The 13,784-nt window shown below is 38.1% G+C and overlaps 2 protein-coding genes across 10 annotated transcripts in view; one reads left to right on the forward strand and one right to left on the reverse strand.

Moving 5' to 3' along the window:
* The window catches only part of SERAC1 (serine active site containing 1), a 29,531-nt gene extending 22,391 nt beyond the window's left edge, over positions 1-7,140 (reverse strand). Inside the window, exons 1-7 of one of the 6 annotated variants that reach the window (XM_033011678.2) lie at positions 7,051-7,134; positions 3,922-4,013; positions 3,241-3,378; positions 2,525-2,561; positions 2,077-2,213; positions 1,680-1,769; positions 618-749 (exon numbers count right to left, since the gene is read on the reverse strand). In XM_033011678.2, coding sequence (XP_032867569.2) covers positions 618-749; positions 1,680-1,769; positions 2,077-2,213; positions 2,525-2,561; positions 3,241-3,378; positions 3,922-4,012 — 625 coding nt within the window. In that variant the 5' untranslated portion in view covers position 4,013; positions 7,051-7,134. Of the gene's footprint in view, positions 1-617; positions 750-1,679; positions 1,770-2,076; positions 2,214-2,524; positions 2,562-3,240; positions 3,379-3,921; positions 4,014-6,375; positions 6,684-7,050 lie in introns of those variants that run through there. The other 5 variants (XM_042795787.1, XM_033011680.2, XM_033011676.2 and 2 more) reach the window with 5 other exon arrangements.
* Positions 7,141-7,167: 27 nt separating this feature from the next.
* GTF2H5 (general transcription factor IIH subunit 5) lies at positions 7,168-12,968 on the forward strand. Of its 4 annotated transcripts, none has more exons than XM_042795789.1 (3): positions 7,168-7,240; positions 7,668-7,782; positions 10,312-12,968. In XM_042795789.1, the coding sequence occupies exons 2-3, from the start codon at positions 7,748-7,750 to the stop codon at positions 10,490-10,492; spliced, it is 216 nt and encodes a 71-aa protein (XP_042651723.1). In that variant the 5' UTR covers positions 7,168-7,240; positions 7,668-7,747; the 3' UTR covers positions 10,493-12,968. The 4 variants fall into 4 exon arrangements, with proteins under 4 accessions (XP_042651723.1, XP_042651722.1, XP_042651724.1 ...); XM_042795788.1 differs by having other exon boundaries at positions 7,206-7,326; XM_042795790.1 differs by lacking the exon at positions 7,168-7,240 and adding an exon at positions 7,373-7,477.
* The last annotated feature ends 816 nt before the right edge of the window (positions 12,969-13,784 follow it).

A 13,784-nucleotide genomic window follows, 5' to 3' on the forward strand; every position in this document is an offset into this window, starting at 1 on the left:
CACCTAGTTTATATGGACTAGTGATGGAGGGAGGAAGAGGACACACTTACATATATATACCCACACCCTTTACCTGGGGTTTCAAGAATCTTTGCTGCTAGAGCAACAGGGAGAACTTATTACTGCTAAATAATAACTAGGACGGAAAATAGCTTGTAAATCATGCTTACACATACACGTCCTCTACCTCTAGTTTGTCATTAGTCCCTTGCTATTACTACCTATCAGCTCCTAACCAATTTTTAATAACTTAACCATGGCCTTAAACTCACTCCCACAGAGCCTTATAAAAACCACTGCCAGAACTTGTGACTGTGTTAACAGTCCCAACAGAAAAACCAAGGAACTAATGAACTGCTCTCCCACACCAAGGCAGTGGCTGCAATTCTCTGGTGGGGAAACAGAAAGAGGCCTACACGGCAGACACACACTCTGTATCAGTGTATTGGGAAAGAATAAGTGCTTGAAATGTAAATAACCCCCCCACATTTTAGAGCATATTTACAGTTCTTGCTTTAAAAAGTTACTAGCTTTTAAAAATGTTGGCAGACTTGGAACAGCTAACTGAGACTTTGTTGCATTTCTGGGATGAATTAGGCTACATCAGCATATATTACCATGCCAGTGACTGTTGTTTGCCAGGTCTTGTACAGCCTGCAGTCGGATCTCCTTGTCTTCTGACTGACTCCTCTTTAAGAGGAGCCATAAGGCACATTCATGATCTTCTCCATCAAATGTACCAAATTGTTCTTTTACCAGGAAACAAATAAAACCCAGGTTATTAATAAGCATGTTAACAGTCACATTTCTATTTGTTGGGTAAAAAAAAAATCTGCTTCTTTTAATATTTGAATATTAGTCACTAACAGTAATTTAGAGTATAATGCTTTAATATTAAACTAGTACAATAAACAATGACAGAATGACACCAGTAAAATGATGATCCTTAAGTTAACAGGATGGTTTTGATTGATTTTAATGGCACCAAGTTGATATTTCATGTACATGTTAGACACACAGCCACTGGCTGGCACTTACTGACCAGAACTGCCAGCTTCCAGCAAGAGCTGGAAATTATTAGCAACTCTTGAGGATTGACCTTGAATGATTAGTTTCATAGCACGACAGTGGAGGTACGTATTGTTATTGTCATTTAACAGATAGTTAAATAAGAATAGATAGTATGCCTCAAGAGCACAGTTTCTTACATGAATTGAAATTCTTATTTTAAATTACTCTAAAAAGCAATGACACGCAGTTACAAAAAGACTGTGCTGCTTTCAGTTAATATTGGCAATTCTGATGAAAGCATAACATACTTTTCTAAAATGGCATGTTGAGAGTATTTCATCCCCCAAACACCGTTTGTACACAAAACTGGTATCAAATATTAACCTGGTATCTTAAGCTTCAAATCTCTTCTGAAACTGGAAAAAAAAATCCTCAAATCTCTTCTTAACCATCACTTTAATTTACTTTAAGAAAATGAGGGGGTTTAATACAAATAAAATATACTAATATTCTATATGAATTTAGAAAATGGTAAGTAATATTACCACCGTTTCAAATACAAAAGAAGATGTTAAGTTTGTAAGAAATATTATTTTACTTTCTAAAAGGCTTCTGTTTCATTATTCAAAAATAATAACTACAGATCATGTCATGCTTTCAGTACCTACCATTAAAAGGTCTCCGGAAAATTTTAGCTTCTGTTTCTAGAATTTTCCTCACTGCTTTATGGATTTCTTTTCTGGCCTGGTATGTGATCCCTACAAGAGTATTTTTAGATTACTGGAAGTCTGAAAGGCAGTTTTTTCACATTATTTTTCATATATATATATATACACACACACGCACATATAGATATATATATAGAGAATTATCTCTTATATAGAGAACTGTATGTATTGAACTATATTAAAAAAATAGCCACCAGCTTAAAATAAATTTGGTGACAATGTGAAAAACATTATTTTTGTAACAGATTTCAGCAAATTCCTTATGCAAGGGTGGCTTCAGAAACATTCTGTTCTCTTAAAATTCTATTTTAAAAATCCAAACAATTATGCATCTTACCTTGATATTCACTTGGAATTAGAGAAGTTGTACGTACATATACATAGGACTTAAGTTTTTCTTGATGTATAGCTTGAGTATCGATTTTCAGTAACTTCTTTAAGGACAGGACCTCATATGTAATGAATACAAAGCCTCTTTAAACAAAAGAAAACTGCATATGAATATTAATTATAAAAAAATATGGCAAAAATAAGTTAACAATCATTTTGATAGAAATAATCCAGATTTTACCAAATATTTAATAGTTTGCAGATTATTTTAATCTGGCAAAGTAGAGAAATTACTTTAAAATACTTAAGTAATAACTATCAGAAAATATGCTTCAAAACTATATTCTACCATGTCTAAATGTCCCCTAATATTGTCACATTTTTGAAAAGATACATGAATGAAAATTTTAACTGTATACATAATTTACATGTTATGCTTATCAGTTACAACTTACCCTAGTACAAGTGATCCAGTTACCTTTGCAATTTTTCCTTGAAAAAATTAAAAATTCATGTCAAAGTTGTGTGCATCACCTCAACATAAACATAGCTAGCATTTGATTACTAGACAATAAGAATGTCAGCCATTAAAAATAAGCTTTTAAAGATTTTTCTATTGCTCTCTGGCTTTCAGGAAATGATTACCTAAATTTACAGAGAAAACACTACTTGATTAAAATTTCCTGTTCTCCTAAGAAAGAGGATAAAGCTTATATCCTGCCAGTGCTATTTACTTTGAATATCTCTACCTGTCAATTACATTCATTGCTCAGCTGCCAGAATCAACAGTAAACTTTCTCTGTACCACTAGCATTCATTTGGAATTTTAGATTATTTTAAGGAGTTCATATTTTCTTACATGGTGTGGATATTTATTCAGTGTATATGAATACATACATACGTATGTATGTATGTTCTTTGAAAAGTCCTGCAGAGTCTCACTAAGAAAATACGTTTTTTTAAAATAATTCCACTGAATCTAATTTATAAAGCAAACAGCTGAACAAACACATGTCACTTGCAACAATTTCCCTTTTAAATCTAACGATTCCTGTCAGATTTGAGCTATCTTGCCTGGACAAAGATGAGCTGATTATCTGGATGTAAGGATCTCAATACAGAGAAACAGTATTATTACCAGTAGCAGCAAACCCAATGGAACACATCTCACCTATCATGAATAATTTCTTTTCCTCAGCATGAATTGGGAGATTTGCCCCACAACCACCACCACCAGGTTCTGTCTTTGAGAGACCATAAGAATGTTGGCATGCAGACAAGAGGTAGCAGCTACATGTTGAAAAAATAACTGGCAGAGAAGGTTGAAAAGGCAAAAAAATGCAACACTTCCTGTAGAGCAAAAATGGAAATATCCTATCTTTTAACGCTCAAAACCAAACTTTAGATTCTTAAGAACTGTCATTCTACACAGAAGGCACCAAAGAAAGTGAAGACTACACAGGGAAGACTGCAGAACTAATATCACTAAATAAGGAGGAAAAACCAATAGAAACAAACTTTATGGATGTAATTGTTCTCTGGCTCTAGAGGTTAAAAAAAGAAAATAAATCAGATACAAACCAGAGTTTAAGACAGTTTAATGAGGTTGCATCTGGAGGGACACCCTCATCTCATGTTCTAATCCCAGATAATCTGCTGGTGTCATTTTGCATATCACAATGCAAAGCGAGGTCAGAAGCAGATACCCACTTCAGGCAAATAAAAACTTTTGATCACAAAATAATCAGGGATTTAGATTTTTTGTATCATTTAATTATGCATGGCATCATGTCAACACAGAATTTTTCTTTTTATTAACAGCTCAGATCAATACACATAGAACTGTACTTACTGATATCATTCCATGGTAGATGTGTTTTTGTGGCTGAACCAGAAGTTCCTATTTGTCTATAGCAAAATATACAGTAAGCTGCCACTGACATTCTGTATATTACAGGAGGGGGGGGGAAAAAAAAAAAAAAAAGTAATGATTGATGTAAGAATTACAGCAGAAAACCTGTAGCAGTTTTTTTCCTGTCTTTTTACAGCAAAGGTCATGATTTACAGAAAGGTCACAATAAACCATTTTATGTCATTTCACTCCATATACTCTAATTAAGGAAGTCTATAAACGCCTCAATTTAATAGGCTGCATTTCAATTACAAGAAAAGTTTAAAGCAGTTTTTCATACAATTATGTTACTGTTGATTTTAGTGAGTATGTATCTCCAATGAACTTCTCTGCTTGTAAATCTCCTTTCCTACTTCTTAGTAGCTCTCCCTTAAATACCAGATACAGTCATATCTCCATCAAGACATTACCAAACATGACATGGGCTTTAATACAACTCAGCAACCAACTGCTTTTAAAGTTCATAATTGATTGTGTTAGCAAGTAAGTCTTTTATTTTGACTAACAAGGTTCTAAACTACTACATATTTTTGCCTTTAAAGGGCAAATCAGACTAGTATTTCAAAAATGTAAAAACTCTACAGTTAATAAGTATTGGTTCTAAAATACTCTGACTGGATGGGCTCATGAAACTTGCAGGGCATGCTTACAGGTAAAATACAGAGGATGCATCTCATTCTAGAAAAATTCTTACACATGCAAAAGACGGAAAACCTAGCCATACCCATGAAGAAGAAGAGACACTTGTCTAAAATTAAAATCTTATCAATTCAACATTGCGAAGATACAGGATACGGACAGAGTAATTGCACTGCTTTCATTGAATGCTAAAATCAAACTAAGCAATACAGATTTTTTTTTTCCAAATAGTCACAAAAATATGCACATAACGTTCATAACGACCAAAGTTCTGAATGCAGAAGCAACACAATGCATGCATGAATCATCTTGACAGTAATATGGTCTCTATGAAGGTAGTACCCAAATGCTTCAGAAGTATGACAGGAACAATTCTTCTGATCTATCTATGATGCAAGACACTGAATTTTCCCCATTTTACAGGTAGAAAAATGAGGTAAGACAGGCACCCTGTGACTTCCTTACACATTCCAGATATTATCTTGCCTCTTTGAACAAGTGAGACTATTCAGAAGAGACCATAAAGGTGCCATGCTCTTTAGCCCACTGATCAACACTGCATCTTAACCACTTCATAATGAGGTTCAAAGAAAGTATAGCAATATCAGTCAAGCACTAAAAACCAAGGCAATTTAGGACAGGCAAAAGCACCAGTTCCTAACACTCACGTATAATTATCATTTTATCTATTAGTAAATGTTAATGCCTTTACATTTTATTTATATAAGAAAAACTTACCTAAAGTTAGGAAAATATACAAATTGGCTTTGGCAACCCACAATAATAAAATTCTGTATGTTACTTCTGCTGAAGACTTAATCTCAAGTCTTAACAGAACGTAGTTTTAGTGCAAGAATTATGCCAAAACCCACAAAGAATATTAAACTTCTATAACAATCACAAAATACACAAAAATCTGTTGCTGCATGCACTGCAGAAGTAACACGAAATTTATATTTTATGATAGGTGAAATTTTAGTGTCTGCATTGATATACTTCTGGCAACTGAAATACTGAATTAAGTTAAACCGTTTGAACATATTTAAAGCCATACTACTATCTAACATATATTTAACAAATTATGTTGGAAATATAAACATCTTTATTGAATGCCAAATTAAGTCTGTACCGCCACAATAACAATTAATTCAAAATGATAAAATGTCACGTGTGCAAATCTTGATCAGTAAATCTGATCTTGAAATATGGGAGCCCCTGATATTCTCCTCAAATTTAAGATAATCTCTTCAAACCAACAAAAGATCTTATATCCCTTTGAATGTCAGTGTCTAATTTCTCTAAATAAGGGGATTTTTTTTGTTTCCTTTCATTAACATGTCTTCCATTTTTTCCCATTTCCCAAAAAGCTTTAATTTTTCCCTGTTGTCTTGACTGTGTTTGGAAGATTCTGGAAAAATGTCAGTATTACCACAACCACAACAGACAACTTCTTGGCTACTGTCGTTTCAGTGCCATGTTTATCCATTCACTTTAACAGAGTACACAACATTATGAAACACTTTTAAGACACTGATAATCAGTCCTCCGGAGACACCTCCCCGGCCTCCAAACTCTCTGTCCAACCCACAGCAGTTCCTTTACTATCTTTATTCATAGAACCGCAGAGCTCACACTTGCTCTTCTACCTAAACACTGTCTGTAACTGCAGTAAACTTGTAGTTCAGTGGCAGCAGGTGCCACAATTCCCCGCATTCAAAACGTGCGCCTGCGAACACAAGAGGCCAAAGCGAGTACCGTTTCTTCGTCGCCAGGAACCTCTGTTCAGGTCTGAGAGCAAATACGCTTAGGTACACACAGATAGAATGCAAAGGGCCCCTGTTCCACGGCTGGTTCGGGAAGCTCTGCAGTCTGCAACAAGCTCCCGCAGCGGCCGGTGCCGCCGGGGCTGCGCGGTGCCGGCGCCGCTGGGGTGCATTCAGGAAGAACAAAACAAAACAAAACAAACCCCAGAACATAAAATTTTAGGCAATGCAACGTCTAAAGGGCCAAGGAGTAAAGCGAAGATAACTTTGTGACTCTTTCCAAAGGGGGAAAACCCCAAGTATTTGCTACCTTCCACACGCCCATAGGGCGCAGGTGACGCCCTAAGGCACGGCGGCTGTTTCTGGGGGTTCTTAACGCGCCCGGGGGGGGCGGGGCGGTGCCGCTCAGCAGGCCGCGGCGCGGGGGGGGCGCCCCGAACCCGGAGGGGCTTCGAGGCCGAAGGCGTTAAGATAATAATAAATATTAAACCGAGAAAAACAGCCCGCAAGCCTTCTGAGGTAAACAAGCACCCCGCTGCGGCAGGCGGCGATGGCGGGGGGCTGAGATCCCCCCAGTCTCCCGCCCTGGAACCCAACCCCCAGAGGGCCGGGCCCGGCCCGCCGGCCGCCATTACCGACCCCCACCCCGGCCAAACGCCGCCGTTACCTTCCGCCTCCGCTGCTCCGCCCCGCGCCTGGCACCAGCACCCCCGCGCTCCCGTGACGCCAGCACGCTACGGGCCGACCCGGCCAATCCGGAGGTGGTGCCGGGAGAGGAGGCGGGAGAAGGGAAAGCCGCGCATGCGCGGGGCGGAGCGGTGGCTGGCGGGTGCGGCGGTTCCGTCGTCAGGGAAGCGGTCGGTGGCGGTGGCGGGCGGGGCTGGACCCCCCGGGAGCGGCGGGATTTGCGGGTCGGGAGCCGCCCTGGCCGTCCCGGGAGCAGGTTGGGGCTTGTCTCGCCCTGCCCAGGCCGCCTTTGGCACGGCGGCGGCTCGCCTCGCCTCCGGCGGCAGAGGGGCCGCAGGTCGGCCGCAGTCGCCGGGGCAGCGCGGCGGGGCCGGCGAGGGGCAGAGCTGCCCGGCCTGCCCTTAGGGGTGAGGGGAGAGGCCGGCAGTTCCTGGCTCGGCGCCCCTGCTGAGCGGGCTTTGCTGCCGCGGCCTGTGCGCCCCTCTCGCAGCCCTCGGCCGCGCAGAGGGGCAGCGCCGCTGGGCAGGAGCAGGTTGGCGGTTAGTTGTCTCGGAGGATGGCTGAGCTCAACCAAGGCGTTGTTTCTTTTTCTTTCAGACTTCCTCTGCGTGTGTGACCCAAAGCAAGAATTGTTCTTGTCGCCTCTTGTTTTCGGCGTTGGTACAAGAACTGAGAAGATGGTGAATGTTCTGAAAGGTGTTCTGATTGAATGGTCAGTAACAGCGCTTGCTGTCTCTTGTTGTGTTAATTTAGGATAAAGTCCACTTATTTTTTTAGAGCTGGAAACATTCCAAGTAATTTAAGGGTCTAGACTGAAAAAGCAGGGATTATTCAGAAGAGGGGGGATACTAGATTGTAAACATATTAACAGATTATAACTGCACAAAAGCAGAAGAACCTTGAACCTCTTGTGATGTGTCTGCATATGGCTGTGAGCTTGCAGCTGCTAACTTCTGAGCTGACCGGACGTTAGCCAGCAGAAATCTGGATGTCTAATGGCTGTGTGTGAGCAGGTCAAAGCCTAAACTCTTCTATAACAAAAAGCCTGCCTTCTCACATTTGGCTTCATGCTAGTACCTTGACAAACTTCCTGAAGCACAACAAATTGTCTCCTTGCAGAAGACTATGTAAAGATGCCCAGAGCAGGATTCTTGACTGACAATGCAAGAAGTTCTAAAATCTCAAACAGTTAGCAAAATATTTTATTTTGCACCTTCTGGTTTTATTTTACACATACCTAAAGATCTGTGGGTTTTTATTCAGCTCCATGGCCATGTCCCACTTATTATTAGTATGGAACTTAATCATTCTCCCTGGAAGGGAAGGGAATTTTCTATCGGATAACAAATTACAGCATTTGTTATACCATCAGACATTTTCAACAGTCCCCTGGGAAACTGGCCTTTGAGTTGTTTTTGCTAGCTCTTGGTGTTTTGGTGTTGTTTGTTCATTTGTTTTCTCCCCACCTTTTGCATAAGGGTAGACTATGATTGGGCACAAAGTTTCATCCTAGAAAATGCAGAATTACTGTAAACGTGTCCCCATGTTTACATTTCAGATATAAGCTTTTTACAATCTAGTTTTCTGAGGATGTTTAAGTTATCAGATGGACAGGGAATGGGGGGGGACACAGATGGATGGGATAAAAGACTTCTGAATATGTAAATCAAGCAAATAAAACAGTGGAATGTTGTGCAGGTCTTTTTTTATCCATACTCTTCCAATAAATAGCTAAACTTTTCTGAAGATACCATATCAAGGATTATAATCTTCAAGTACAGTAATGAGATTGGTGTTTCTGCTGTGACATGCATCTACTGGCATTCCTGTATGTTGATTGTGTGAAAACCAGTCTCTGGATACTGCCTAACATAGTACAGGCTGGTCATACTAGCTGGGACAACAGCTTGTGCCACCTAGTACTACTAATATGAGTCACTTAAGTACAGCTGAATGAAACAAGCGAAAAGTAAACCTCCCTGCACCTATCCAAAGGGGGATGTGGAAGAATGCTGGGAACCACATAATTCTGGTATCTGATTTTTCTTATCTCTTCTGTTTCTCTTTTGTTTATTTTAAATGCCAGAGCATGAGCACATAAATAATGGCGCTTCTAAAGAAGATATAGCTTCCAGACTTTCCTATTCTCCCTTCCTGAAAATTACTTTGTACTTTGAAAACTTATCTTAATCTAGTCATGCTTCTGCAGGTTTGAGGTTGCTATTAAAGGTTGTTTTCTGAGTTATTAGGTAGGGAACAGGGGAGGGGTTTGGTCTCATACTGCATGTCTTTGCACCTTATATACTTCTAGGTAAGAGACAATTGGTCGTCATACTGCATTTAAATAGAGAAGATTAACCAACGAGTTCTTTTAAGATTTACTGTGATATTAAGAATTACTGTGTTGCCAAAACAACTAGGTCCATAATTTTGAAAGTATCCTGAGCTACCTGATTCAAATTTCCTGTATTTCTTGCAGATATTCTTCACCAGTTGTTGCAATCAAATACCAAGTTTTACCGATGAACATGATTTTCTTGTTTCGTAAAAACTAGTATCAGAATAATATTGTCTGAATTCCTTAAAATTTCAGTAGATCAAAGAGCTTATATTTTGAAGACACTTTCTCTAGTATAATGCAGCTATTTCAGTTAACTCTAATTTCTATACTTTCAAAATGTTTTCTTCTAAACACTTAAATTTAACTTAGAAGGCGACATCATGAAAAGGAAGAGATTGTTCAGCTACAGTGATAAATGTACAATTCATACACGACCACTTTTTCTCTTTACTTTGAGTAAGATCTATGTTCTCCTGGGTTTTGGTTACCCTTAAACAAAAATATGCTTTAAGAAAACATGTTTTTATGGTGCTATTGCTGAAGATAGAAATGTAAGTTCAAACTTGCCTGATTAAGGGTTGGGTTGTTTTGGGTGGTTTTTTAAGCTACTTTAACAGTGGCATAGGAGCACTTCTCTGCTAATCAAGCAGCCAGTTCTTCTCATTTGACTTGTTACCAGTTTATGTTTATTTTTATCTCTAAAGTAATCCAAGAAATTACTATTGTGAAAGAAGCAACTTTTTCAAAAGATCTGTAAACTTTAAATTGTGAGAAACTCTTTAAATAAATATTAATTCCTCTGAAGGCTTTGTGAGTGTCTTGAAGTGGTGGGGTTTTTATTTGTTTTTAACTGTATCTTGTTACAATGAAGTGGGATCTGATGAGTTTTTGTCTCTACAGTGACCCAGCAATGAAGCAATTTCTGCTCTACTTGGATGAGTCAAATGCATTGGGAAAGAAGTTCATCATACAAGACCTGGATGAAACTCATGTCTTTGTATTGGCTGAGTTGGTTAACTTCCTCCAGGAGAGAGTGGGCGAGTTAATGGACCAGAACTCTTTTCCTATTACTCAAAAGTAAAAAGACTAGAGAAATGAGATTACTGCGAGTTTTGGAATAGTGAATTTCAATAGCTTGGTTTGTTACCGTTTTAATAGATACACTATGGTTAGTAAGTTCCACATGGAAGTAGCTACAATAGAAAATGGATCATTTTTGTAGACAAAATACTCTTGAATTGGATTTTATTTCTCATTTTGAAAGATTATAGTATCTTTATTAAAATCCTTAAGATGATACACTTGAGGACTTGCCCAGAGAATTTTTGATGCATGCTCTCCGTTCTTCCTTTAGGATTTTTATCTTGCAAGGTGGTGTCACCCAACAATTAGGGTGGTGTCTTTGTAATGGAATGCTACATGAATTTCTCTAATGTGTTACATTCCTGTGGAATTGATTAAATCTGGATATAGTGTGACTGATAGAATGTAAAGAGTATCTGTTAAGGTATGATCTGTGCTTGGTGGAACATCTCCATACGTTGAAGGCATGGTCAGATACTGCTTTAACTTAATGGATTTTATACACCAAAAATGAAAGATGGTGTGAATTTTCTTTTCTTTTTGTTTTTTTGTTTTTTGGGGGGGTTTTTTGATTGTTTGTTTGTTTGGGTTGTTTTTCCAAGTGCTTTACAAATGCCCTGTAGTACTTGCCTACTTTTACCAAGGCTATGCTTTCTGTGCTGTTCTGGGTTTGCGGAGTAGTGGTGAGCATCTAGAAGTTTTGAGGCAGGAGATGGGGACCACAAAATCCATTACTCAACCTCATCCCATTTTAACTGTAAACTGATTACTTGCATATAAACAGTAGCAAATTGAAGGGGTAACATATATGGGAGACCAGTCCTTTAGATATAAATGCTTGTATTTTTCCACTGAAGCTAATACCTAGACACAATAGGCTATGTGATCAGGAAGTGGAAATAAAGATGTTTGTTCCACTTGTGAAGAAGAAAGATGGCTTTATTTTTTTTGGAGTGTTGGGTTTTGTTTTTTTTTTGTTTTGTTTTGGTTTGGTTTTTTTCTTTCCTTTTTTTTTTCTTCAGCTTAGCTCTTCTTCCCCCATTGCACTTTGCTGCAAAGAAAACACCTCTTAGTTTGGGTGGTTTTTTTACACTGTATTTGTAACGCTATCTCAGACATTGGCTTATTAAGTCACCTAATGCCTCATGATAAAACCTGTGAAGATTTCTGTGTACAGTTTGGCAGATACAGATTACAGAAACAAGAATAACATGTATTACCTTTGCTCTCATCCCACTTTCTACTCAAAATAGTCAAATTTATTGGATCTATAACTAATAATTTATAAATTAAACACTTCTGGGATATTGCTTCAAAGGGAAGCTTGGTTTTCAGAGCTACTTATGTACATCAGATAGATGCTGTCTTTTTCTCTGTGGGGGAAAAACAAGTGTAAATAGAAAGGCTTTTATAAAGAACAGATTTATTTATTGACTCTTCCACCATTTTTTTTTTCCTTACCTGCTAGATATCAGATTAGTTGGTGGTAGTTCCCCTCCCCTCCCCCCCCCCCCCCCCCCCCCCCCCCCCCCAGGAATTACGAAGCTTGAGGAGAAAGTTTCATTAGATTATTTTAATCAAAAAGCCGTCCAAAGAAAGTTCTGCAGAATTGCTTATATTCAGGCATATGTAGATGAGCAATAGCCCTGTGGAATTTAGCTTCATTTAATTTCTGGTACTCCCCCTTCTTTCTGACTGTATAGAACAGTGGGTTTTGATTCAAGTTGTTTCATCTCTCTTTCTTTTACGAATGGATGTTTCCCCAGTCACATAGATCAAGAACCAGCTGCACATCTTCAGAAGTCTTTTATGAACGGTTTATGGTTCTTTACCTCTTCCTTGAGATTGGTCAAATATTAACCTCATAACTTATTTTGTGGAAGATTACTGGATGCTCATTTAGTGGAGAGATAATCAGTAGTCTTAGCATGGCATGATAGCTTAATGCAATTTATTTAAGTGCCTTACATAATTTCTTTGGAATCTTAGGGGTTTTTCCATCCAGATTTTGATGAAAGGTAAATGATACTTCACTCTCCAAATGACAGTGCCTGAAAAGTCCTGTTAGAATTATACATGTTAAACTTCTCTTTGTTTAGCATGTCTAGTGCTACATTTCTGTTGTGATTTTTTCCTTTCAAGTTAATGATAAACTTCCTGCAGTTTTATCTTTTTCTCCTGTTGCATTACCTATGTTTTAGCTTATATTTTCAGTGTTAAATGGCCTATGTAATGCATAGAAGTTCCAAAAGAAGATTACATACTTCCACAGAAGTATGTAATGACAGAAGTTCCGAACTGCATAAACTAAACAGGCATGCATTCTTATACTCTGCTCTCAGTCTTTTTCAAAAGAACATGTTTATGGATTTTAACTTCTAAACCTGTCAAGACTTAGATCTTCCCTGCAACCTAACCAGGTGTAAATGATTCTATGCTGGAAGAATAAACAGAAATTGGTGTCTCCTCATGAAGTTTTTTGTAGTTTCTTGGGGAAAAAAGTATCTTGAATCATGTAGTATGGTGAAGGAAATCCAACGAGGAAGCTTTTGGACCTTGAGTATGTATATGTATTAAAAAAACAAAACACCCAAGGGTTTCTGGGGTTGAATAAACTTGGATGCCAGAAAGTTTTGGATTTTTTTAAATGCATATATATATGTATGTGTATATAGTCCAGATGGGAGAAAAGTAGATACTAGCTTTAAAAATATCAAGACATTCTCAGATAGTTAACATTTACACTGACAGATTTTAAATGTTTTTGCTGGCTTTCATTCAGCTGTGAAATATTATTGGTAAGTGGATCTTGGAATGAAGCATTGTGTTAAGAATATTTTTTTTAAAGGCTGGAAGCATTTGCGAATAGAAGGTTAAGGAAGTCTGTTGAAATCTGTATGTGTGTGTTTTGCTAGTAGAGTTGATATGGTGAGAAAATCAGCTCTCTATTTGCAGTATTATATGTTAATTTAACATTTCTATTCATAGCTAATAAGTTCACTTTTGCTGGTATCTAGCATGAGTGCTATACTTTGCTCAGGTCCTTCTTGAGCAGCGAAAATAGAGCTTGAATGAGAGAGTTCTTGTTGCTTCTTGTTGAAGCAGCAAATTTTATCTTTATGGGCTTTCACTGCTAAGGGTTGAGCCGGTGCTTTACTTCTTGCTTTTAGTCCGAGTTCAAAATATCCTGTCTACTGGAGGAAGAGCATGATAGAATTATTACCTAAAGAACACTTATTTGAACTTAATTTCTCATTTGCTACTTATTTATACTTAGATCTAAAAAATCT

Source organism: Tyto alba, unplaced genomic scaffold (genome assembly GCF_018691265.1).
Source record: "Tyto alba isolate M040663 unplaced genomic scaffold, T.alba_DEE_v4.0 Super-Scaffold_22, whole genome shotgun sequence".
NCBI lineage: Eukaryota > Metazoa > Chordata > Aves > Strigiformes > Tytonidae > Tyto > Tyto alba.